Source organism: Polypterus senegalus, chromosome 9 (assembly GCF_016835505.1).
Source record: "Polypterus senegalus isolate Bchr_013 chromosome 9, ASM1683550v1, whole genome shotgun sequence".
Classification (NCBI taxonomy): domain Eukaryota; kingdom Metazoa; phylum Chordata; class Cladistia; order Polypteriformes; family Polypteridae; genus Polypterus; species Polypterus senegalus.
In genome coordinates this window covers 88,983,164-89,009,944 of record NC_053162.1, presented here as the reverse complement: position 1 = coordinate 89,009,944, position 26,781 = coordinate 88,983,164, and the positions used below count along the sequence as shown (strand labels likewise).

The 26,781-nt window shown below is 37.8% G+C and overlaps 2 protein-coding genes across 2 annotated transcripts in view; one reads left to right on the top strand and one right to left on the bottom strand.

Annotated features, from left to right (window-relative positions):
• chmp1a (charged multivesicular body protein 1A) overlaps positions 1-18,037 on the top strand; it is a 46,477-nt gene extending 28,440 nt beyond the window's left edge. The window contains exons 6-7 of the mRNA XM_039763449.1: positions 9,300-9,493; positions 16,823-18,037. Coding sequence (XP_039619383.1) covers positions 9,300-9,493; positions 16,823-16,844 — 216 coding nt within the window. The 3' untranslated portion in view covers positions 16,845-18,037. The remainder of the gene's footprint in view (positions 1-9,299; positions 9,494-16,822) is intronic.
• Positions 1-26,781, bottom strand: part of cdk10 (cyclin-dependent kinase 10) — a 105,642-nt gene that overhangs the window by 51,672 nt on the left and 27,189 nt on the right. The gene's annotated exons all lie outside the window — the stretch shown is intronic.

Here is a 26,781-nt window from a genome sequence, read left to right as displayed (position 1 = left end):
GAGCATTTTCCATTAGACCTTCAGCACCCCAATCCACCCTTAATTATTTGGTCATGAGTCTACACCAATAAGAGCTTATTCATTGGCTAACATTGTGCTTCACATGATACCAGCAGTGCAAAGTTCACTAGGAGATGTGCACAACTAAAGATTAAATGTTAAATAAAAGCAAATGAAACATTATCAGGAAGAGAATATGTTTCAGACTTGTATATTTCTGAGATGCTTCAATAAACAGAATGTCAGTTCACCCATGCAGTTTTACTCCCTGTTGTTAAATAATTCTGAAGTACTCCAGGTGTGGATATAGATATTAATATATTAATGACAGAAGGCTGCTCTACAATTCAAATGCTTTAAATTGCATTCTAGAAGTGTCTTATTTAGCAGTATTTTAGTAAAAATACATTTGCTTGGGATATTGTGAGCATATGACTGGCCGATTTCACGTGTCACATTGAGTGACTCGAGTAATGTGAGGTTCTCCCCCACTGGACTTTTGATTTTGTTGTTGTTGTCCAGTGTTGGTTACTGTAGACTTATTCTGTATCAAGAACATTTTTATCTCCATTCTTTATGAAAACCATTGTTATTTTTTTCTACACCATCACTACAAACTACATGGAATAAGCAACATATAAAAAATAAAAATTGCCATTTTTGGGTGGAGTATTCCTTTAAGTTCATTTTTGAAAGTCTATCATCTTTATTGACCACAAGGGTGCGCAACTTTTCAGGGATGAAAGCTGCTTTTTAAGCTCTGCTCTTCTTTGGAGAGTGACACATGCAAGTTTTGAGGAGGAGGTGAAGAATGGTGTATTACATTTGAAGTCAGAAATGTACATATACTTATGTTGAATTGTTTAAAACTCACTTTATAACAATTCCACAGATTTTGCAGTAAGAAACTATAAATTATGCATATCTTATAAGACATCTACTTTGTGCAGGGCATAATATGCCAAATTTGCAGTTTGTTAGTATTAAATCTGTGAAGGGGTTTTAAAGTGAATTTTAAAGAAGTCACTCAAAGTGTATATAAACTTCTGACTTCAACTATAAATATTAATAAACAGTTTAACTAGACTCATTTTTCATTTAAGTGACAGATATTTTGCTCTATATCTTAGCTGTAAAAAGCTTTAGAGTTCTTTTTGAATGTTTGTATGTGGCCATGATATCATTGTGCTTTCATTTTTCTTTGCTGTACATTAACAACTCAAGCTGAGCTAAAATACAGCATAGTATACCATACTCTATATGCTATAAACCATTTATTGTGCTTATTTTGTCTTGCATTTTTTAAAAGCCTGTAGTAAATACTGTTCCTTGATAGTTGAATTTAGCATTTTGGATATTTTTTGGAAAAAAAATTACATTAATCATTTTTGTTCGAGAATGGCAAAAAAATCAATTTTAAATACAGCATTGATCCGTGCTGTAAAAATAATACGTTTTGCCACATTACTTTCTGTAGCTAAATTGTACATCTTTATTTATAATCTTGACTTTTTCCTCTGAGTGTGTTACGTGCCTTAAATTAATCTTTTCAGAAATAGATAAGCCTCAAATTCTTAGTAAAGCAGACACTGAATATGGTACTTTTAATCCCAAGTCAAAACTAATACTTTAAAAAGAACATGACATACTTCATAAATGGGACATCTGGAAATTGCAGTACTCAGAACTAATGCTTGTTAAAAAATGTTATGAAATTTTAGTTGTGTAATAAAACAGTATAATATTTCCAGTAATATGGGTGTGAGCAGTTTTTTCAGGTACTTCTCAGGCTAATTAATATACATCCATGTTAACTACAAGGCTGTCTTCATTCATTCAAGAAACCTTGTTAGGGAAGTTCAGTTTTAATTCTGTTAACTCGAGCAGAGTGCATTATCCAAATGTTTGAAATTTTGAAAATCTTCCATTGAAAAGCATTGGCTAATTTTCAAACTCCTCAATCTTAAAACTGAGAACCATTCTGTGCAACCTCAATTACAGATTAGTTTACTGTTTCAAGTTTACCTTTAAGAGAGGTTACTGTTTCTTGTATAGTTTATGTATTTTCCTCTTTTACTTGTCTGACAGCTGTTGCTTATAGTAAAACAGACCACAATACAACATCACTTGTACACCACCTCATTCCTCTTGATACTGGAGATAAATTAACTGAATGTTTAAAATAAAAATCTGTCTAGAAATGAATATAAGAGAAAATTAATTGTTAGCATCACTCTGCAAGCATGGAGTGAATAACAATGTACTCTGTATTTATATTACGCTAAAACAACCTCACAGCTGCATTATCTGCACATTGTAATGTTAAACATTTCTCTGACATTATAATTTATCAGCAAAGCTCCAACCTTGCTCTCCATCATAGTAGGAATTTTATCTAGAGACTTCAATAGAGATTTCAAGTCTCCATTAGGGACTTCAAAAATGCTATGTTTGAGAAATTTATACCACAATTGGTTAAAGACCCTCTGCAACCAACTAATAACAGTAACATATTAATTAATGCTATTTTCAGATTACATGAATTGGAATCTGCTGTCTATGAAAGCTATGAAGCCTTCACAAACCTATTTGGGCTACATTTTTAACTATTTTTAACTATTATAAAGTACTCCTAAAAAGCTCGTATTTAATATATTTTACTAACACATGTAATTGCATTCTATTATGCCTGCATGTTACGTTTGTACATACCTCAGTGTTACAAAAATATTTATTAAATAAAAACATGATGCTTGCCTATTTGATGAAGTATCTAAAAAATTTAAATCACTCAGTTTCCAGTCAGTTAAGTCCCTGAAGCCAAGTGAATGTTACTCCATGAATGCCTTTTTAAAATCCACCTTATTAAAAAGGGGCAGCATGGTGGTGCAGTGGCAAGCACTGCTTCTTCGCAGTAAGGAGACTTGTGTTTGTGTGCATGTGTCTGTCTAATTGCTATGTTTCTGTTATTCCAAAAGATTTAGTAATAAAATGCTATACATTAGAAATTTCAATGCATGGCACATCACAAACATTAAGTTTTTTTTACGAATCCCATACCAGATGGCATATAAAAGACATATACATTGCATTTGTCATTCCAATGAATGCTACATTACAAACATCAACATTGCTTTTACAGCTCCCATATTGAATAGCATATAACAGAAACAAATGCACTGCATGGTGCACTAGAAACTTTAACATGGAGGTATATGTTGATTACTTAGATTTCAGCCTGACTTAGATGAGTAGCACAGCTAGTTTATTTGTATAAATTGACAATATTGCCTGACCAACTGACACATTCTAAAAGCTAGAAGCACGCAGTCTGCAAATAATCTTACTGCTTCGGGAATGCTGCAATAAAGATTGTGTGTCCCAATAGCCTATTTTTACTACATCTGCTGTACACTCCTCTTTTTAATCTTTTTAGTTTAGTAGTTATTGGCTAATTGCTGACCACTTCAAAAAATACTTTAGTGAAGTTTCTGTTTTCATGGAGCAAAATATTTATTATCATTGCTGAAGAAGACCCTGTCTTGGAAATCATCTTATTTCAATGTGACATTAATTGTACACCTAGGTCTAATCTTTAGTCTCTGCTTAGTCATAATATTTAAATTGCTCCTGCAAGCTTATCTTTGTTGTGTTTTTTTTTTTGTTTTTTTTTTGCTGTTCTTAAATATGAATTAATCCTAAATTATTAAAGTGTGACATGATTAGACAATATTGCTGTTTTCACATTCCGCACATCACTGGATAGAGGAAAGTTCAAAGTTTGGTCCTATGTATGTAGTATGTAAATGTGTGTGTGTGTGTGTATAATATTAATATATACAGTGGTGTAAAAAACTATTTGCCCCCTTCCTGATTTCTTATTCTTTTGCATGTTTGTCACACAAAATGTTTCTGATCATCAAACACATTTAACCATTAGTCAAATATAACACAAGTAAACACAAAATGCAGTTTTTAAATGATGGTTTTATTATTTAGGGAGAAAAAAAAATCCAAACCTACATGGCCCTGTGTGAAAAGTAATTGCCCCCTGAACCTAATAACTGGTTGGGCCACCCTTAGCAGCAATAACTGCAATCAAGCGTTTGCGATAACTTGTAATGAGTCTTTACAGCTCTGGAGGAATTTTGGCCCACTCATCTTTGCAGAATTGTTGTAATTCAGCTTTATTTGAGGGTTTTCTAGCATGAACCGCCTTTTTAAGGTCATGCCATAGCATCTCAATTGGATTCAGGTCAGGACTTTGACTAGGCCACTCCAAAGTCTTCATTTTGTTTTTCTTCAGCCATTCAGAGGTGGATTTGCTGGTGTGTTTTGGGTCATTGTCCTGTTACAGCACCCAAGATCGCTTCAGCTTGAGTTGACGAACAGATGGCCGGACATTCTCCTTCAGGATTTTTTGGTAGACTGTAGAATTCATGGTTCCATCTATCACAGCAAGCCTTCCAGGTCCTGAAGCAGCAAAACAACCCCAGACCATCACACTACCACCACCATATTTTACTGTTGGTATGATGTTCTTTTTCTGAAATGCTGTGTTCCTTTTACGCCAGATGTAACGGGACATTTGCCTTCCAAAAAGTTCAACTTTTGTCTCATCAGTCCACAAGGTATTTTCCCAAAAGTCATGACAATCATTGAGATGTTTCTTAGCAAAACTGAGACGAGCCCTAATGTTCTTTTTGCTTAACAGTGGTTTGCGTCTTGGAAATCTGCCATGCAGGTCGTTTTTGCCCAGTCTCTTTCTTATGGTGGAGTCGTGAACACTGACCTTAATTGAGGCAAGTGAGGCCTGCAGTTCTTTAGACGCTGTCCTGGGGTCTTTGTGACCTCTCGGATGAGTCGCTCTGCGCTCTTGGGGTAATTTTGGTCGGCCGTCCACTCCTGGGAAGGTTCACCACTGTTCCATGTTTTTGCCATTTGTGGATAATGGCTCTCACTGTGGTTCGCTGGAGTCCCAAAGCTTTAGAAATGGCTTTATAACCTTTACCAGACTGATAGATCTCAATTACTTCTGTTCTCATTTGTTCCTGAATTTCTTTGGATCTTGGCATGATGTCTAGCTTTTGAGGTGCTTTTGGTCTACTTCTCTGTGTCAGGCAGCTCCTATTTAAGTGATTTCTTGATTGAAACAGGTGTGGCAGTAATCAGGCCTGGGGGTGGCTACGGAAATTGAACTCAGGTGTGATACACCACAGTTAGGTGATTTTTAACAAGGGGCAATTACTTTTTCACACAGGGCCATGTAGGTTTGGATTTTTTTCTCCCTAAATAATAAAAACCATCATTTAAAAACTGCATTTTGTGTTTACTTGTGTTATATTTGACTAATGGTTAAATGTGTTTGATGATCAGAAACATTTTGTGTGACAAACATGCAAAAGAATAAAAGAATCAGGAAGGGGGCAAATAGTTTTTCACACCACTATATATATATATGCATGCATGCATGCAATTGTTTACACATTTTTGTAGCTTATTAATATGCTCACTATAACTTAATTTATATTCCATCTACTGTAATCTATTTCTTTTGTCTCTATATCTAATATGACCCATCTTTTCACGTACCCATCTTCTAACTAATGTTGGCTCAAGAAGTAATGATGTTCTTTATAAAGGTGAACGGAAAAGTTAAAAAAAGAAACAATTGTACAGGCTGCTTTTCTTAATACACAACAATATCTAACCGTTTGTTATCATAAATACAGCTATTGTTTCCCAAATGTCTCGATTTTAAAATTATTTTATCCTGTATACATAGTATTGGCAGTCTTGTGCAGGAACAAATAAAAGAATAAATCAATTACTTTTAAATTTTAATAAAGCTAAATAATACATTACTTTGACTATCCCTGTGTATAGAAACATATCATTGATATCCTTCCAGCTTCATGTTGTTCCAGTATTACACCATAATTAACTCTAACCTTCTGCCGAGTGAATAGGAACACATTGTTTTGTTAGCAATCCAAAACTGGCATACATACAGAATAGCAACTCCAGCATGTTCAGCATGCGGGCCATCTATTGAGCACTAACTGCCTCTGTATCTGACATTATTGCTAGAACGTTTTGAAGTCTCAACTTTAAAAATAAGCATGAGGAAATGTACATCTCCTTCTAGTCTCTGGCAGCAGTGAACTGTTTTGGAGGAGCTTTTAACCAGTTTGTTTACTGGGTCCTTAATGGTGTATGAAATACACCATTACAATCAAAAGTCCCAGTACTTGTTCATTGTTGTCTTAATACAACATTTTTCACTTGTGTAGAATGGATTGTAAAATAAATTACCTATAGAGAATGTTATCCGTAAGGAACAATTAGTATATCATATAAATTAATTACATCACACAAGGATATGCTGTCTGCAAATGAAATTCATGCTACCTTGTCCTTCTGACCAGTGCCCTCTTCAAAGACAGCAAAACTATTTATGACATGTTCATTCTTATCCACCATAACTTATTTAAAGAATTTACTTTTACAGATCTCTATAGTTTTTATTTGGAGGCTTTCTGGGGTCCTAAGAGTTAATTTGGAAAACCACTACCCAAAGTGATATTTCACACCTTGCTTCTACATTGCCCCATACCAGTTATGTTGCTCTTTCATAGCTTGAATGTTTAGAACGGGATATAAATGTGACAAAGTGAAATTTTGAATTTGAATGCTTGGAAAGTGATTTATATTTTCTGGAATGCACCTTTATACAACTTTAGACTTTTTTTTATATATAATGCAATGCACTGCTCCTTTAATTTTTTCTTCCGATGAAAACCACCTGCACTTCTTTTCTGCCACATAAGCTGTTTCTGCACTTATTAATATAGCTGTTAAAATTTATGTGAGTGCATCGAGTTTGCAGTTGGAAATGGTTGGCACCTGATTTCCAAAAAACATTCAAAGACAATTTTTTTCCACCTAGTTGTTAGTGTTCTTTACACATTAGTGTGGAATGCACATAGAGGCATTGCCTTATTAGGCATTTGTGCTTGTTAACACATATGGCCTGCTCCTTCAAAAAGGCAACCAATGGCTGAATTTTAGTGTGAATGTATAAACCTATACTGTGTGTATATTCTTCAGAATGTGTAGCAGCACAGTTTGTTCCTATACTGCTCACTTTATTTATACCGACAAAGGGCTTATAAATAATCAGCAAAAGCTGGTACACATGTAGGAATTGTTTGCATCAACTTTCAATGCTCAATTCACTTCTATTGCTGCAGAAAAGTTTGTAAGCCGTTAATCCATTACTTGTTCCCTGAAAAAAGTTTATATGTACGACTGAAAATTTTACCATTTTAGGTTATTCACTAAAAATTTTCACCAATGGGTTTGTGTGTGTCTGTATACCTATATCTATATGTCCATAGATCATATATATATAGACACGCACACACGTTTTAAGTACTTGTGATAAAATGCTGTAATTGTGGGACTGGGTTTTTTTTTTTTACAAATAATGCCATGAGTAGTTTTTGTCACTAAACTCCCTAGGAAATGCAGAAAACAGAAACAAAAACATACATGAAATCAGTACTTGGTGTAAGCACCCTTTTTATTATCAGTAGTGCAATGTCGTGCAGTTTCTGAAGGCATTACATGTTAGGTTGTTCCAAGCCTCTTAGCACAGTTGCAGTCAATATTTTGGCTGTCTTACCTACTTCTGTCTCCACAGGCAACCCCAGACTGGCTTGATGATGATGATGATAAAATCAGAGCTCTGTGGGGGCCATACCATCTGTTGTAGGATTCCCTGTTTCTCTTCTTGCTACATATAGCTTTTTATGATTGTGTCCATGTGTTTAGGTTCATTGTCATTCTGCAGAATGACCTTAGGACCCATCAGATGCTTCTCTGACAGTATTGCCTGATGGATGAGATTCTGCCTCTACTTCTCAAAAGTGTTGGGCCTGTCAGTTTTGATCAAATCTCCAAAGCCGTTTTTGGAAATGCAGCCCAAAACAGACACCATACTTCACTGTTGCCTGCAGACATTCATCCATTTACCAATCTCCCGCCCTTCGATCACTGTCTGTATTTTCATGTACATTGTTTTTTCTTTTACTGAAATGCAAATTTAAACTGTTAACAAAATGTACAGTTAATACCACAAAGATTATGTTAAACATTTACTCAGATATAATAACTTTTCTAGTTATGCTTGTTCTATCAATCCCAAAATGTTATGTGACATTAAAGGAAATACTGTATCTTGAAATATAGGGCAGATTTGTGTGTAACTGTATAACGTTATAATTATCTGTTTAATATTATGTAGGTCTCCCTCATGCCACCAAAATAGCTCTGACTTATCGAGGCATAGACTCCATAGGACCACTGAGGCTATCTGGCACTAAGACATTAATAGCAGATCCGTTAAGTCCTGTAAGTTGCGAGGTAGGGCCTCCATGGATCAGACTTGTTTTTCTAACACATCCCACAGATACTTGATTGGACTGAGAACTGGGGAAACGCCTTAAATTCTTTGTCATGTTCCTCAAACAATTCCTGAGCAATTTTACCTGTGTGACATGGCGCATTGTCCTGCGAAAGGCCACTGCCATCAGAGAATAACATTGTCACAAAGGGTGGTCTACAGCAATCTTTAATTAGACACTACATACCAAAGTAATATCCACATGAATGTTAGGCCCCAAGGTTTCCTAGCAGACCAATGACTCGGCTGACTTGCTTTCTTCCCATAGTGCATCATGCTTGCCATCTCTTCCTAAGGTAAATAGTGCATATGCACGTGGTTACCCACATGATCTAAAGGAAAACGCATCAGATCAGGCCACCATCTTCCATTGCTCCATGGTCCAGTTCTGACAGTCAAATACCCATTTTGGGCACTTTCAGCAGTGGACAGGGGTCTGCATGAGCACTCAAGCTGAGATGCCCTGAGTGCTCTGGCACATTTCTCTCATGGCCAGCATTAAGTTTTTCAGCAATTTGTGCTCCCTTTGATCAGACCAGATGGGCTAGCCTTCACTCCACAAGCCGTTTGGGAGATGCTCTGACTCCGTCATCTAGCTGTCACAATTTGGCCCTTGCCAAAGTCGCACAAATCCTTACACTTGCCCAATATTCCTGCTTCCAGTATATCACCTTTGGGAACTGACTGTTCACCTGCTGCCTAATATATCCCACCACTTGACAAGTGCCATTGTGGCAAGATAATCAAAGTTATTCATTTCACCTGTCAGCAGTTTTAATGTTGTGGCTGATAGGTGAATTAAGGATCTCTGCTTTTGTTTTTTATTTTGTAGGTGATGGAGGACTCCATGAGCTCGGCAACAACTTTGACCACGCCACAAGAGCAAGTAGATAGCTTAATTATGCAGATTGCTGAGGAAAGTGGCCTGGAAGTGATGGACCAATTAAACCAACTACCTGCTGGTACCACATCTATAGGGGAGACCTCAACACGTTCCCAGGATAAGGAAGACCAGCTTTCCAGAAGGTATAAGGAAAAACATTTATGATACTGGTAGTGGGGTGTACTTCTCATGTAAGTGGGATGTTTTAAAATTGAATACATTTGACTTTGAATATAATTTATATGTATCTATCCATCCATCCATTTTACTAAACCGTTTTATACAGCGCAGAGTCACAGGGGAGCTGGAGCCTAACCCAGCAAGGGCATATTGTTCAAAGCAGGAACAATTCCTGAATAATACAAAATGTTCATTGTTATAAATATGTCCATCACAAATCATATGAAATTTTTGCACACATAAATGAGCATATTGTGGCTGCCCAAAGGAACCCACAAATATGCTTATGTGGTTAAGATATAATGCCACAGAAATGGCCCATGAGTAGCTCAATTTAAATGGCGAGTGAAACACTAGATTATCTGAACCTTTACTGAATGAAGACTTTTGTATGGCAACAGAGGGAAAATCTATTACATGTCTTCTGTTGAAAAGCCCTCTTAACTGGACCTTAAGCTCTTCTTGAGCGTGAGAAAGCTGCTATATAAATAAAATGTATTATTATTATTATTTCATCATATGGGAAACTGAACTGTGAAGACATGTAAATTATAGCACTCGTGAAAGCAGGTATGTTTTGACCAAGAGAAAATGCTTCCGTTTTGTCTGCAGATCTCTCTGATCAGTCCGTTTACAATAAACCAATGCACAGAGACAACTTGTATTTCAGGTGGAATTGCATGTTTATGTGTTTTACAGCTCTCAAACAGTGGGCATAATTTTAAGTAGCTGGTAACAGCTATTTGAAATAATAATACACAAACAAGAGATGTCATTGATTTTGCTGTGGATTATAACAAAATGTAATTTACCATTATGCATGTTTTTATCTAAATGGAATTAAAGCCCTTCTGTTATATGCTCTGTGGAACAAAGATTGGGATCCCAGTCAGAAGGAAAGTCAGGAGTAATTAAACTTGGTTCAGCAGTTGGGGCCTTCTCTAGGTATTGGAATGCCTGTTCTCTCTGTTAGTTATATAACATTGAATTGGCCAGCTCTCTGAAAGCAGAGTTACAAACCTTTAATAATATCCCATGTGTCCAAGAAAAGTGTACACTTTCCTTTTTGTGCTGGGATGAGGGCAGCCTTGTAGCTTGATTTGATCTTGGCCTACAACATAACTAAAATATCTACATGTAGCTTCTATTAAACCAAAAAACATTTCATATGGTTGATGCGTAGGCCTGCTGCTTTTAAGATCGATGTATAGGCCTGCTTCTTTTAAGATCTGTAAGACAATCCAGGTATGGCATAGTGTCTGAAATATACAATATCATCATCTAGATAGGCAGTTTTCTAGGTATTATGGAACGTAAGCATTTTATCCACCAGATATTGGAAGGTCATGGTAGGTATCTGCCAATAACTTTGGTGATTTCAGTTGTGCTTAGGAAACCACTCTTTACAAGTCTCCAGATAACATTAGCAACTATTGGCTTAGATAAGGCATCAAAATGAGACATTTGTTAATTCAGCCAAATTATTACAGAATATCCACAACCTGTTGGTCTGGTTACTAGTACAATGGGTCTAGGCTATAGTCTGGTACTTTCATTGTTACTCCTCTGATTTAGCATTTTTGATTTCCAATTCAAACTCTGCTAGTTTCACATTGACGAACAGATAATGACAATTGTATACTGTAAACCCAGGGTCAGTGACAATGTCATGGAACATCAACAGTGGGTTAGTATCCACAATATCAGGCACCTTAATCATGACCTGCCACAGCTGACACTGTTGGGTTGAGGAAAGAATATTCCCCAAATTAAATTCTTGATTTTCTGAAAATAAAGGCCTGACCTTGAGCACCTGTGTCACATTCATACCATTGCTTTAGTAGGTCAATGTAAATAGACTCTCTCCAGAGGGTGCCAGTTAGGTTGTCGCACCATGACCCCTCCATTCTTTAAGTTCATATGGTGCCTGCCAGTGTGCCAGAAATTTTGAATGGGAGGTGGGAATGAGTGTGTATACTACTAGGACAATGATGCAGGACTTGGCCAGACTCCAGATCAGGCTGTTTCTAACCATTTTGCACACTGTTTGTGTAAGGAACTTACAGACTTGGATGCAACTGCCGAACCTAATGTGATGTGGGAGACCTCCTGTGACAAGATCCTGTGGGTTTTGTTGGTGATGCCGGGCTTCCCAGAAGGAAAGTCACAGCGCATGGCTTGATGGCAACAGTGGTCTATACTGGGAACTGAGAAGGACACCTGTGAGCGCTCTGAGGGCAGATAAGGAGGCTTTTGTTAGAAAATCCATGAGCAAGTGACACAGCTATGGTCTAGTGACTGACGTCCTGCTTACAGAATATATATTACACACATTATCCACAAAATAATGATGATAATAATAGAGAATTCTGAACAGTTTGTGCTAATTACATAACTGTAGTTACAATTGGATTATTAATGATGGTGGGGGAGTGCATACATGAGTATTGTTTGTATATTGCTTATCTCAAGGTGACAGTCTCTCTTCAGGTCTAACACCGACTCACATATTGGTTCACCGATGTGTAATATGGTGTTGTACCAGCTGCAGCAGGCAATCAAAACTTGATATGACAGTATTTGAAGAACTGTTGTGAAATCGTCACATTTCTTCATAGATTATTACACACACGCTGTGCTGTCACAGGGTGAATCCAGTAGTGATGGCGATGTTTTCCCTGCTTATGTCACCATATCAGGAGGATTGTTAACACAAGGAGGTCAATGTTCAGGTCTAATAAAGCCAACTGATCCATATTGTGTGAATCCAATGAAAGTTGAACATCAAACCACACAGGTTAAAAACACTCTGGACTTCCTGATAACCGCCCGACCAATCCCCATCCACAGGTAAACACACAAAAGTACCATTTGGACTGCAGGTTGGCTTTAACCTGAGGCAAAACAAATGTGAATGCAAAGTCATATTGAAGTCAATTAAGTGGAACTTGAAATGCAACTTAAATGCCTAGGTCACTCAGAGCGTATTCATTTAACCAAAATCGAACACATGTGTGGACAGAGCCTAAGAACTCTGCCATCGACTGCATCCTGCACTGAGGGTTCTTGTCGAGCGCAAATGTGAATATCGGCAGAGTTTCTTTGCAGCCTTTGACAATTTCTGTAAAAAGCTCTACTCAGTTGATTGAGGTGCCCTGTGGGTCATCCTGCGTCTTTGCGGGATCCCCCTGAAGTTGCTGGATGTCATGGTGTTGTGCAGAGTGGAGGCAGAACCTCTGCACTTTTCCCAATTGATTCTGGGGTTTTTTAGGCATGTGTTCTTGCTCCTACCCTGTTCAGGGCTTGCATAGACTGAGTGTTGGGCAGGGTCGTGGGATCCAGTGGCTGTGGGGCATCTATTGGTGACAAAAGATTCACTTCTCTTGACCTTGCTGACAAGGCTATAATCTGTGCAGAGTCAATCGAGGCTCTGATTAGGGCTTTCAAAGGACTGAGTGAGAAGTCTGAGTGTCTTGGCTTGTGAGTGTCCTGGATGAAAACCAAGATCCAGGCCTTTAATGACCTCTTGAGCATAACCATCAGTAGTGTGTCTGTTTGCGGAGAGAGTGTCGTCCACATTGAAATGTTTACTTACCTCGGTAGCAACAGTCATGTCTCTGGTGACTCTTCCTATGAAGTCGGTAGATGGATTGGGAGAGCATGGGTGGTCATAAGGTCACTAATGCTCCCAATATCTTTGCAAAAGGACAAAGGTGTTTAGAGTCTTGGTGCTTCCTGTTTTGCTATATGGTTGCAACACATGGAAACTATCCAGTGACCTGAGACGAAGACTGGACTCGTTCGGTACTGTGTCTCATCAGAGAATCCTTGGGAACCACTGGTTTGACTTTATTTCGAATAAGCAGTTGCCCACGTAGCCCCAAATTAGGCCATCATATTCTGATGATGGTTTGGTGTTCTGTACCTCCCATCTTTTTCTAACTCGGCTGAGGATCCCTCTAGGTTGTCTCCTCTTGCATTTCTGTAGGTTGTGTGGAACTCGCCAAGTTTGTTAAGGATTAGTTTGCTCTTGCACCCTAATCTCAACACACACACAGAGCTTATCCCTTACGCACTGATTATAAGTGATGCCTGCACAGCCTATCACTCCTAAGTTCTCCACACAGGGACTCACTAGCTTCTGGGTGAAAAACATACTGGTGTTGTTGGATGTAACCTATGCTAAAGGCTGATATACCTTGGTCTCCGAGAATAATTTGAGCACACTGAGGCCGATGCACACTCAGTGTGTCCATATATAATAACCTAGGCAGACACTAATTTGACATTTTTTTCATAGACATGTTAATATTGTCTGCTGTTCAGTATTGTCCCACCATGGGTCCCACTGTAGCATGTTGTATCATAAACCTCATAATTTCTGTTGTCCATGAAAATATTACTTTATTTTTTTTTGGGGAACATCACTTCAAACAGCATGGGGAAAGTAGCAGACTTTAAAAAAATATCTTTTCAAGTGGATTATTCCTTAAGTTTTCAAAAGTGAACACTGAAACCTGCTTTTAAGCTGTTCCAGGGAGAAGGAAACTTGTGTTATTTCAGCCTACTAAACTGGGCCAGCTTATACTGTATGTAGAGTATTTTGCACAGCTGTACACAGTAGACCATAATATATACATAGATTTAAGGGCAGGTTCCTGCCTCACACCTAGTACTGCAGGTATAGGCTGCAGCTGCAGTGACCTTGAAAAGAATACAGTAATCAGGCATCCTATATTAAAAAGTGATGAAAATTAAAATAGAAAAGAAACTTTCAGAAAGCTTTTCTATGCAACATATTTGCTGCAGATAAGATTTTCTTTGGTATGAGGCATCTTCGTTAGTTTCTTTGACTAAGCAATATTTATGGTAAACGGTTTTTAAATTATTTAGAATTGTAAATCAATGCTATATGCTAAAAATCAATAAAACACATTGCTTACACATATTGTAAAAACCATCTAACAAATTTTTGCCAAGAAAGTGTAGGAAATTCCTCCTGTATCCTACTAATCCAGCATCCTTAGTGTCAGTTCTTTGATTGATAACAAACACTTGTAAATATTATGGATGCATGCCATTACCATTAGTTATGGTTCTGTGGTTCAAATATTTCATCCATTCATGTCAGAAGGGACAGCCTTCTCAAGAATAGGAACTTTTGTAACTAGTTCTGCAACAACATGAAGACTGGAGAGTGCCATCACATTCAAAGTTTATCCTTCTTTTCATACTGGACATTTTTGTAACAACTGATTTTTGGTGACCAAAGAATAGTGGAATAACTAATACAAGATCAAAAGACATTTTTGTATTTAATTGCTGAGATACGCATTCATCAATCAGTCTTTTTATCTCCCATATTTTCTCTTTCTCATGTGGAGTAGCTCAGAATCCCAGTTAGGTGCAGAAACCTGAAAGTGTATCTGGAGTGTGGAAAAAAAGAGTTTGGTGACACCCTAAAAGAATATGCAAACTCGGCAACCTGGGATCCAAGGATAATGCGCCAGCAAAGATTCTGTTTTTGTACTTGCTGAAAGAGGAAAGCGAGCAATCGGCAGGCTCTTAAGATTTCTTATTGTAATTCCATATGGCAATATAATAAACTGACACTTTAATAAATAAATACTCTGAAATTTGAATAAAATCAAACTAGGGTTGAACATTTAAAAAAACAAAACATGAAAATGTGGAGCTATAACAGCCTTCACTCCTCTGGGAGGGTTTTACACAAAACATTGTGCAGTGTGCCTGTTTCTGCCCATTCAACCAAAAGTATCAGTATACTGCTATGTGAATTTCATCTTGGGGATTAATAAAGTATCTATCTATCTAAAAGAGGATTTGTGCGATCAGGTTCTGATGTAAGACAAAAAAAACAAGGCTCGCAGTTGGTGGGCTTGAGGTCAGGGCTACTCGAGTTCCTGCCTTTGTGCACAGGAGCACCGTTGTGTTGTGCTGGGACAAAAACAATTGGCCTTCGACAAACTGTGGCGACAAATTTGGAAGCACACACTTGTTTAAGATGTCTTTGTATGCTGTAGCATTTGCAGTATGAAAAACAACTTCCAACAACATTTTCTGTTACACCATATTTTACAGTAGATACTATGCTGCCCGGAAAGTAGCATTCCCCTGGCGTCCACCAAACCCCAATTCATCCCTCACACTGCCAGATAGTTAAGTGCGACTCCTCAACCTCAATGACATATTTCCACTTCTCCAGAGTCCAATAGCAGTTTGTCACTTCAGCCGACTCTTGGCTTTGCATATAATGATGTGAGGCTTGTGTTCACTTGCTCAGCCATGAAGCACCTTCTCGTGAAGTTCCCAACACGCAGTTCTTTTCTTACGTTGCTTCTAGAGGCTGTTTGGAATTCTGTTGTGAGTGATGAAACAGAAAACAGGCAATTTTTACATGCTTCAGCACATGGTGGCTCACCTGTCAATGCTCAGGGCAGATCCAGCAGAGCAGAAATGTCACATCCTTACTTGTGTGGCAAAGGTGGCATCCCAAGACAGTGCCATGTTTAAAGCCACTGAGCTGTTCAGTACAACGCATTCTACTGCCTGATTTTTGTCAGTGGTGATCGCTTGACTGTCGCTTGACTGTATGGTTATCAATGGTTGTAGCTGAAACTGAAGGCTGTTCATACTTTTCTGTAATTCTATATAACCAATTGCAACTCTGAATTTAAATTTTTGTTTTTAATATTAGAATTAGAATTTTTATTTTTTTTTTTTAAGTATTGCCATATAACATTTACAAACTCATTTACCAATTTTGGGTTTAAGGAGAGCAGCAGCCAAGCATGATCAGGCACCAAGAAGCATTGCAGGATTCACTCACACACATTACCAGTATCCAAGTGTTGAATTCCCATAGCTCTTTTAAATGGCATTTCACAAGTGGCATTAATTAGGTGATGTGCTGCTTTGGCCAGCATTGCCCATTAATGCTGTCCGTATTGACTGACACATGGTGCTGGTAAGGTACAGATAGATCTCTGCTATACAGAAAGAAAAGTTTATATATTTGATGGGTCACCAAGAGCTAAAGCCTAACATTTGAGAATCACATATTTATGAGCAAAAAGTTATACATATAAATAAAATATAAAATTGAATTTTAGTTTAATGACATCTAATGTTAAAGCTGTTAAATGTGTTAACAAAAAATAGTTTTTGATATGTCAAGTATGGAATATTTCCCGGTACTCTAAGCCTCTGCACACCATCTGTTAATGGACAGAAGGATGGATGTTATTAATTCTCTTGCTTTTCTCTTTCAGGTTGGCTGAACTGAGGAATTAATAGGACTATTCAGAAGAAAAAGCCATTATTTCTTTAAAGTACTGTCTGTAAGGTGACAGTAAAAAGTCTGTATAATAATGAATTGTATTTACAAATATTTGATCTCTATATGTATGTCCTAAAAATCGTTGGCTGATCCTATTCTGAGGTGGCTCCACAGGGTTTTAAGTGTGCTGCGCATCACAGCAAGCCTGAAAATAACTGCATTCTGGATTAGTTTACACAGTCATGCAGTGTAACACAGCCTTGACCTTGGTTTCTGTGTCTAAATACCTTTTTTTTTTTTTTGCAAAGCATTCTTTCATCTGCAGAAGTGTTAGACATAAAACGGTAAACAAAACATAACACTAAAATGAAGTTTTTTTTTCTTAATTAAATATTGTTACCCCCTAAACATTACATGTACAAGATTAATAACATCCAAAATTGAAGTACAATATGTTATTTAATTATACAGTAAGTTAACTATTAATGCATGTAAAACGTTTGCAAAAAATGTGTTTCCCTTTTGGGAGATTGGGAGTTGTTTAAATTATAAATTTGTTTGCTTGTGTGATTATGAAACTTAAGGCTGTATTTAAATATTGAAACTCTGCAAACTGAGCAGTGCTTGATCATCCCCTTAAAAGGGAGTAAGCTCTCACATTCACAGTATATGTAAAATTCCATTACATATATTGAACAGTTAATGCTCAAATAAAACATTTATATCATGCTGTGAATTTCCCAGCATAGAAAAATTGGGAAACAGCAAAAAAATGAATGGAAAAAAAAGTTTGCCTATGTTTCCCTTAATCTAGGCATACCACGTGTATCATTGGAATCGATGTGTTCATTTTTGTATCCATTTGCAAGCATTATTGAAAGTTAAAATGAAACCCAATACAAATACCAGATACGTGTGGTGTATTTTTTTCCAGTCTTGCCTTAAGTTGTAGAAATGTCATTGCCGAATGGCCCTGCATCACGTTTCTAGTGCCTGAACATTAGACCTAGTCATTGTGTACATGATTGACCATTAAATGTGCCAATATGTGAATCCACGCTAACTTTAGGGACTAGTCAGGCCATTGTTTTAATTTTGTACAGTTATCATGAGTGAATGATGATCTGTCTTGAATTTGCAGTCCCATTTGGGGATTAATAGGTTATTAATTAAAAGCTTCCCAATAAATTTTTACATTTTGAGTATTCTTCTGTTTGGTTTGTTTATGTTTATAAAGTAGCTGAATATCAATATTGTTTTGGTTTTATATATTTATATTTTTAAATAAAGATTTAAAATGGGCTGCAATAGTGGTGTTAAACTTGTATTTGCTTGCAATTATTTTGCTTTCACCTTTTCCACAGCATTTCTCTTTATCTGCCTTGTAGTATTCTTTTTTTAACCTTTGCTGTCGTGTGTTTATTATCCTTATAGGCAGCACAGTTATTTGTCTTTTACACTTTATACAGCTGTTTTTCTATGTTTTTTATTTCTTTTTTTAGATCTTTGTTGATGGCAACATATATGGAGACATATAAACAGTAAAAAAATTGATTGATCCAACCAATGGGGCCTGAAAGAACTCGTATTCATTTTTAAAGAGCAGTGTGATAGTACCTCCAAGATATTTTTGACTAAATCCAGTGTGTAACTATGGAGGACTCTTTAATCATAAAGATCAAAATTTTAGAAACCTATCCCAAGTTCTCAACCACTGTGGACACCTGAAACCTCAATTATTCAGGTGGAAGCAGATGGATCTTGGTAAGCTGAGCAAAGGCCCTTCATTAAAATACACTGCCAGGTTCATGTAGAAATGGACCAAACAAGATGCAAAAGTAGAATTTCTGCAGTATATGGCAGTTAACTCATCTGATTCCTGCAATACGATCAAACAAATGGCCCTTGGTGAGCACAGAATTACAACAGATACAGTTGTCATGTAGAGTGTGCAAATGAGATACCCAGTTCTAGTGAGAAGGCCATTTGTACAGTATTGAGAAATATTTTATAACTAATGATCCATCCAATACAGCATCAAGCAGCACTCACCCACACCAACTAAAGTAGTCTGATTTGTGTTCACTTTTTGAGTACAAAATGACATCATTTAAAGCAGAGTAAAGCAGGTAACCAGACTTGACCCTGTAGTGAAGTAAAAAGATTATACACTGCATTGGCAGCAGTTTATTTGCCACAAAACAATCGAGTGTATTTTTGCCTTGCCGATTCTATTTTGAAATAAAGTGGTATGTATCTGAGTAACTTGTGATTGTACTCTGGATGATATCCAGGGCCATTCAACAGGCTGTGAATGTCAGGGTCTGTGGCTAAAAATGGACTTGCCATTTGTGATAAGCCACACTACACATTCCAGAAAATAATCAAGTACTTTTAAGTTTGTGTTCTTTCTAAATTGTATTCTTAGAAATTTTACAACCCAACTCTACTGTGCTGGTATATATATATATATATATATATTTTTTTTAATTTGTGGAATACGGTTGTGTAATAACTGAACACAATAAGGTAATAAACATGTAGCATCCAAATTTTCCACTGCTCCTGTTGTAAAAGGTTCTTCTAGTCTTTACAAAACTTTGAAAGCTATACTTTTATGAGCATATTTGTTGATACAGTACCTTGGGAGACAAGGATGTACAGTGGGTATAGAATATTATTCAGTCCCCCTTCAATTTTTCACTCTGTTATATTGCAGCCATTTGCTAAAATCATTTAAATTAATTTTTTTCCTCATTAATGTACACACAGCACCCCATACTGACAGACAAAAAAATGGAAATTGTTGCAGATTTATTAAAAAAGAAAAACTGAAATATGAAATATCACATGGTCCTAAGTATTAAGACCCTTTGCTCAGTATTTAGTAGAAGCATCCTTTTGAGCTAATACAGCCATGAGTCTTCTTGGGAAAGATGCAACAAGTTTTTCACACCTGGATTTGGGGATCCTCTGCCATTCCTCCTTGCAGATCCTCTCCAGTTCTGTCAGGTTGGATGGTAAATGTTGGTGGAGAGCCATTTTTAGGTCTCTCCAGAGATGCTCAATTGGGTTTAAGTCAGGGCTCTGGCTGGGCCATTCAAGAACAGTCAGAGTTGTGAAGCCACTCTGTCGTTATTTTAGCTGTGTGCTTAGGGTCATCGTCTTGTTGGAAGGTAAACCTTCAGCCCAGTCTGAGGTCCTTAGCACTCTGGAGAAGGTTTTTGTCCAGGATATCCCTGTACTTGGCCGCATTCATCTTTCCCTCGATTGCAACCAGTCGTCCTGTCCCTGCAGCTGAAAAACACCCCCACAGCATGATGCTGCCACACCAAAAAGTTCTATCTTGGTCTCATCAGACCAGAGAATCTTCAGGTGTCTTTTAGCAAACTCAATGCAGGCTGTCATGTGTCTTGCACTGAGGAGAGGCTTCCAATAGGCCACTCTGCCATAAAGCCCTGACTGGTGGAGGGCTGCAGTGATGGTTGACTTTCTGCATCTCTGGAGCTCAGCCAAAGTGATCTTTGGGTTCTTCTTTACCTCTCTCACCAAAGCTCTTCTCCCCGGTATCTCAGCTTGGCCAGACGGTAATGTACTGTGTGTACATTAATGAGAAAAAAAATTAATTTAAATGATTTTAGCAAATGGCTGCAATATAACAAAGAGTGAAAAATTGAAGGGGGTCTGAATACTTTCCGTACCTGCTGTATATGACCAGGGAGTCAACTGCTAAATCAAAGTGTGTATGTTCAAAATGATGGTGGTATTCAATTTGGAAAGTTTGTGCAGTTTATACAATGGCTGTAACCCTTTCAAACTGGTTCCCTGATACCCCTGTGCCACCCTTTGTGAGTTAATCCCTGTTCTCTTTCATAATTAAGTTGAAGAAAATCTCTGAAAGGTGTAAGTGCTAGAACACGGCACATCTTTCTGCTTTACAAATGCTGAGAGTGGATTAAGTTGTGGTATTACAGTAAATGCATCTGTAGGAGCAAAAGATGTAGATCCTAGAAACTGGCTATATGAGCATGGGACTTATTAAACCCCACCATCTTACTTCTGGGAAGGGCCTGTTCGTCCAAAGCCCACTTTGGAAATGCATCTACACGGTTCCGGGACTTCAAAAGTGTTGACTGCTTTCATACTTTTTTTTTTTTTTTTTAAACTCTTCTTCATTACGTGGTGGGCTTAATTACTGGACCTAACCATGGGGAGGGCTCCTGCAAGGTAGTTTTATGACGTCTAAAAAGCCAAAATGTATCTTGTTGAGAAGTACCTGTAAACATTACCTACAAAACAGGAAGGAAGTTGTTAAACATGATGAAGTATTGACAGGTATGCCCAACACACCCCCATATAAAAGCATTCAGAATCAATCATAAACAGTAATTGGAACTATTATCCAAAATACTGTTAATAAAGAAAAATCCTTGAATACACTGGGTTTAGCTTTCAAAAGTACAGTGGGATGCAAAAGTTTGGGCAGCCTTGTTAATAGTCATTATTTTCCTGTATAAATTGTTGATTGTTACGATAAAAAATGTCAGTTAAATATATCATATAGAAGACACACACAGTGATATTTGAGAAGTGAAATAAAGTTTATTGGATTTACAGAAAGTGTGCAATAATTGTTCAAACAAAATCAGGCAGGTGCATAAATTTGGGCACCGTTGTCATTTTATTGATTCCAAAACTTTTAGAACTCAAATTGGCTTGGTAAGCTCAGTGACCCCTGACCTACATACACAGGTGAATCCTATAATGAGAAAGAGTATTTAAGGGGGTCAATTGTAAGTTTCCCTCCTCCTTTAATTTTCTCTGAAGATTAGTAACATGGGGGTCACAAAACAACTCTCAAATGACCTGAAGACAAAGATTGTTCACCATCATGGTTTAGGGGAAGGATACAGAAAGCTGGCCCAGAGATTTAAGCTGTCTGTTTCCACAGTTAGGAACATATTGAGGAAATGGAAGACCACAGGCTCAGTTCAAGTTAAGGCTCGAAGTGGCAGACCAAGAAAGATTTCGGATAGACAGAAGCGACGAATGGTGAGAACAGTCAGAGTCAACCCACAGACCAGCACCAAAGACCTACAACATCATCTTGCAGCAGATGGAGTCACTGTGCATCGCTCAACCATTCGACTTTACACAAGGAGATGCTGTATGCGAGAGTGATGCAGAGGAAGCATTTTCTCCGCCCACAGCACAAACAGAGCCGCTTGAGGTATGCTCAAGCACATTTGGACAAGCCAGCTTCATTTTGGAATAAGGTGCTGTGGACTGATGAAACTAAAATTGAGTTATTTGGGCATAACAAGGGCGTTATGCATGGAGGAAAAGAACACAGCATTCCAAGAAAAACACCTGCTACCTACAGTACAATATGGTGGTGGTTCCATCATGCTGTGGGGCTGTGTGGCCAGTGCAGGGACTGGGAATCTTGTCAAAGTTGAGGGATGCATGGATTCCACTCAGTATCAGCAGATTCTGGAGACCAATGTCCAGGAATCAGTGACAAAGCTGAAGCTGCGCCGGGCTGGATCTTTCAACAAGACAACGACCCAAACACTGCTCAAAATCCACTAAGGCATTCATGCAGAGGAACAAGTACAACGTTCTGGAATGGCCATCTCAGTCCCCAGACCTGAATATAATTGAAAATCTGTGGTGTGAGTTAAAGAGAGCTGTCCATGCTCGGAAGCCATCAAACCTGAATGAACTAGAGATGTTTTGTAAAGAGGAATGGTCCAAAATACCTTCAACCACAATCCAGACTCTCATTGGAACCTACAGGAAGCGTTTAGAGGCTGTAATTTCTGCAAAAGGCGGATCTACTAAATATTGATTTCATTTCTTTTTTGTGGTGCCCAAATTTATGCACCTGCCTGATTTTGTTTGAACAATTATTGCACACTTTCTGTAAATCCAATAAACTTCATTTCACTTCTCCAATATCACTGTGTGTGTCTCCTATATGATATATTTAACTGACATTTTTTATCGTAACAACCAACGATTTATACAGGAAAATAATGACTATTAACAAGGTTGCCCAAACTTTTGCATCCCATTGTATATTCTGGGATAAGTTAAATTATACATCAGCCAATTGCAAAAAGAGAAGAGTATTTCTGAAAAAATTAGTAATGACTAAAACAAACAACACTATTGAGCTACAAATCTTCCAACATTGAGCCCTGAGGCTTCTCATTGTTTTTGAAGCTAAGGAATTGATTTTTTTTTTTTTAAAAAAAAAAAAAGGTCCAAATACTTAATACTTAATCATCTGATCTCAGACCGAATTTGCTTGGTTCTCCAGTGTCATCCTTTAAAAACAGCACATAATTTCCCTAACCGATTGACGTCTTTTTCTACATATCATAATAAAGTGTTCATCTAGGGTACTCACAATATTGTTACAATAATTCACCACACATATCCTTAATGCATGTTCAGTCCCTTGCTGCCTAAAGAAATTGTGTCTTGGTCACTTTATTCTCCCTGGTTTGTTATGCTTTCAAATGGACTGATATCCTTACCCACTTTAAATCAATTAAGTACCTTTTAGGCCACTTTTAAGTGTGCATAAATTAGAACATTAATTTGTATTGATATCCTGTAGTCACTACTTACTAGCATATCATATTCAGATACTATTATCAGATCCCAGTAAGTGTCAAACAAAAAACAAATAGAAGGCAATAGAAGCTCAGTATCATTAACATCATTAAAGTTGCCAAAAATGCTTCAAAATTTTGTTTTTGCAGTGGGTGTTGTGATAATGCTGCCTGAAATAATATAATAATAATATCATATAATTATTATCCATAATGTACTTCTTACAGTCTATTAGTATTATTTATCTACAGTGCCTATAAAAGTTATTCAATCCCACACAGTGGATTTAATTTGGCCTTCTTGACTCTGACGAACAGAGAAAGACTCTTCAATGTCAAAGTAAAAAAAAAAGAGAGATCTGTGCAAAGTGGTCTAAATTAATTACCAATATGAAACACAACATACTTGATCACCCCCTTCAAGTCAGTATTTAGTAGATGCACCTTTGGCCGCCACGCCAGCCTTGAGTCTGCATTCACGTGTCTGTATAACAGGTTTTTGCATCTGGACACTACACTTTTCCCCCGTTCCTCTTTATAAAGCTGCTCAAGTTCTGTAAGGATATGTGACAATCATGAGTGAACAGTCTTTTTCAAGTCCAGACAAATTCCCCTTTGGATTGAGATGTAGACTCTGACTCCATCACCCCAGTGCGTTCTAACATGGTTAGTTTGAAGTCATTCCAGTGTACCTTTGGCTTTATGCTTGGGTTCGTTATCTGGCTGAAAAGCAAATATTCAACCAAGGGGCAGGCTTCTTGCAGACTGAATCAGGTTTTCTTCCAGGATTTCCAGGTATTTTGCTGCATTCATTTTCCCCACTACCATCACAAGCCTTCCAGGACCTGCTGCAGAGAAGAACACATCTCCTCATGGTAGGAATGGCGTTTTTTTAATTATGTGCAGCATTTGTCTAACACCAAACATGGCATTTACTCAAATGATAAAAGAGATTTTCAGAGAATAGGCCTTTTTGTCTAGTTGACTTCAGTGTCTTCCATGTATCTTCTAACAACATATCATGTGTGTTTTTTGGAGCAAGTGGCCTTTTCTTTGCTACTCTGTCATAAAGCTGTGACTGGTGAAGCGCCTGAGGCAAACGTTTTTGTCTGTACAGTCTCTCCAATCTCAACCACTGTAGCTTGTAACTCCATCAGAGTTATCAGAGGGCTCTTGGTGGACTCCCTCATTAGTCTTCATCTTGCCTTATCACTCAGTTTTTATAGACAGCCTGCTCTAGTCAGACTTATAGCTGTGCCATACTCCTTCCATTTTTTAATGATTTCGCTAGACTCCAAAAAAGATTCAGTGACTTGTATCCATCCCCTGACTTGTGTTTTTTAGACTTCTTTTTATAGATTTGCTTGAAGTGTTCTTTTTGTATCTTTAGGTTAGGCCATGATATTGCACTACAAGATGGATCTTCCTTGTACAGGAACATTTATACTATAGTCAACTGAAACTCCTTGACTACCCACAGAACTAATTCTGTGATTTCTGAAACAAATTGGCTGCTCCACTGATGACTGAGGTGTGTCATAATAAAGGGGGTGAATACTTTCACAATCAATTGTTTTGTATTTTATATTTTTAACTAGGGGGTTCCTCCCTGTTCACTTTGCTCACCAACCCCCAACGGCCTGCACTACGCGCTAGTTGTGAAGATAGGGGGGTGAACGCACCCCAAGGAGACGCAGTCGCTCCTCCGAAACCCCCTCTTAAACGGTGATACAATGAGAAACAAATACCTCCTCTTTGCTCGATCAGTTGCTGGCTTGCTGCTGCTGCTGCTGCCGTGCCACGTGATCTGCATCTCGCACGGCGCTTCGAACATTTAAAAGCCTGTACAGCAGCTGTCCTACTCTTTGTGTTTTATTTCTGGCCCCAGGCGTGGTTAAATCTTTTGACAGAAAGTCTCGTCTCGCTGGATATGAGTTCTTGATATTTTTTAGTTCATAATTTAAAAACGGAATAAGAATCTGAAAATCTAACAACATCACATTAAAGTTCGATAAATTCTGAAAAGAATGATACCAAACATATACACGTAGTGTGATAATAAACATGTCATAAAAAGTCACATAAAATTGTTGCATTTTTAGGCTTAGGATTTTATATAGAGAGAGTAGATTAATATATACTACTTAGCAGAGATCAGTTTTCACCTTGACATTAAAGAGTCTTTTTTCTGTTGGTCAGATGCCAGGTTAACACAAAATGTAAGCATTCCCAGAAAGAGCGGAACTAACGGTCTTGTCTCTTCCCTACGCAGCTCTGAGGAGATGCCCAATTACGGCATCTGACCCGCCCCTTCCAATCAGAGCACTAGAACTGTGGGTGTCCTTGGAAAGAGGTGCATTTTTCAGACCTTGACATTCTGGAGGATGGAGCTTTGGAACCGACCTGCTCAATACAAGCATGCTAAGGAAGAAGCCACTTAAAGCATTATATGAGGCCAACGAAATGAGGCCTAAACTTTTTGTTTATGTGGTGCCATCATTCACAAACGGGGTGGCCCAGATGGGCCCCCCCCCTCAACTATTTTTTGGGATCCCTCTGATCTATTCAGACCACAAGAATATAAATGGTGGTACAGCAGTTAGCATTGTTGTCTTACAATTCAAGACACATTGGTTCAGTTTCCAGTCCAGGCTCCATTAGTTAGTTAGTATGAAGTTTGTCCAGTTCACTACCACCTCCCTATGAAGTACATTAGATTAGCTGGAGTTTCTGAATAGAAGGTGGAGTGCGCATTACATTGAATTGACATTTCACCAAGGTAGGAGTGGGATGGGATAAAAAAACTAGCCCTGGACCTTTATTTATTTGGCAGACACCAGCCATCCTTGCATTCCCCCAGCCCAGGGGTCCTCAATCACGGTCCTGGAGAGCCGCAGTGGTTGCAGGTTTTTGCTCCAACCCAGTTGCTTAATAAAAAGAACTTATTGCTAAAGTAACACTTCTGCTTCACTTTAGTGATTTTGAGCCCTTATTGCTTAATTTTGTCTTAAACAGCTATTTTAATTGCTCCTTATTATCAATAACATGCAAATGACAAGAGAGAGCAGCATTTCTCCATTTAGCTAATTTACATTTACACCTGTGTGTATTTATCTGCACTATTGGGTTTAATTAAATACTGGAAAGAAAAATGAAGAGAAAAAAGTGAAGGACTGAGAATTAATCATCCATTTTAGCCTTCAAATCATTTGCATGATAGAAAGGGAAAGAAAATCTAGGATATGAGAATGACCTGACATAGCAGAGTTAATGTAATTTCATAGCTTGTTAGTGCTTTATTGGCAAGAATTGCTTTCTAATTAAGCAA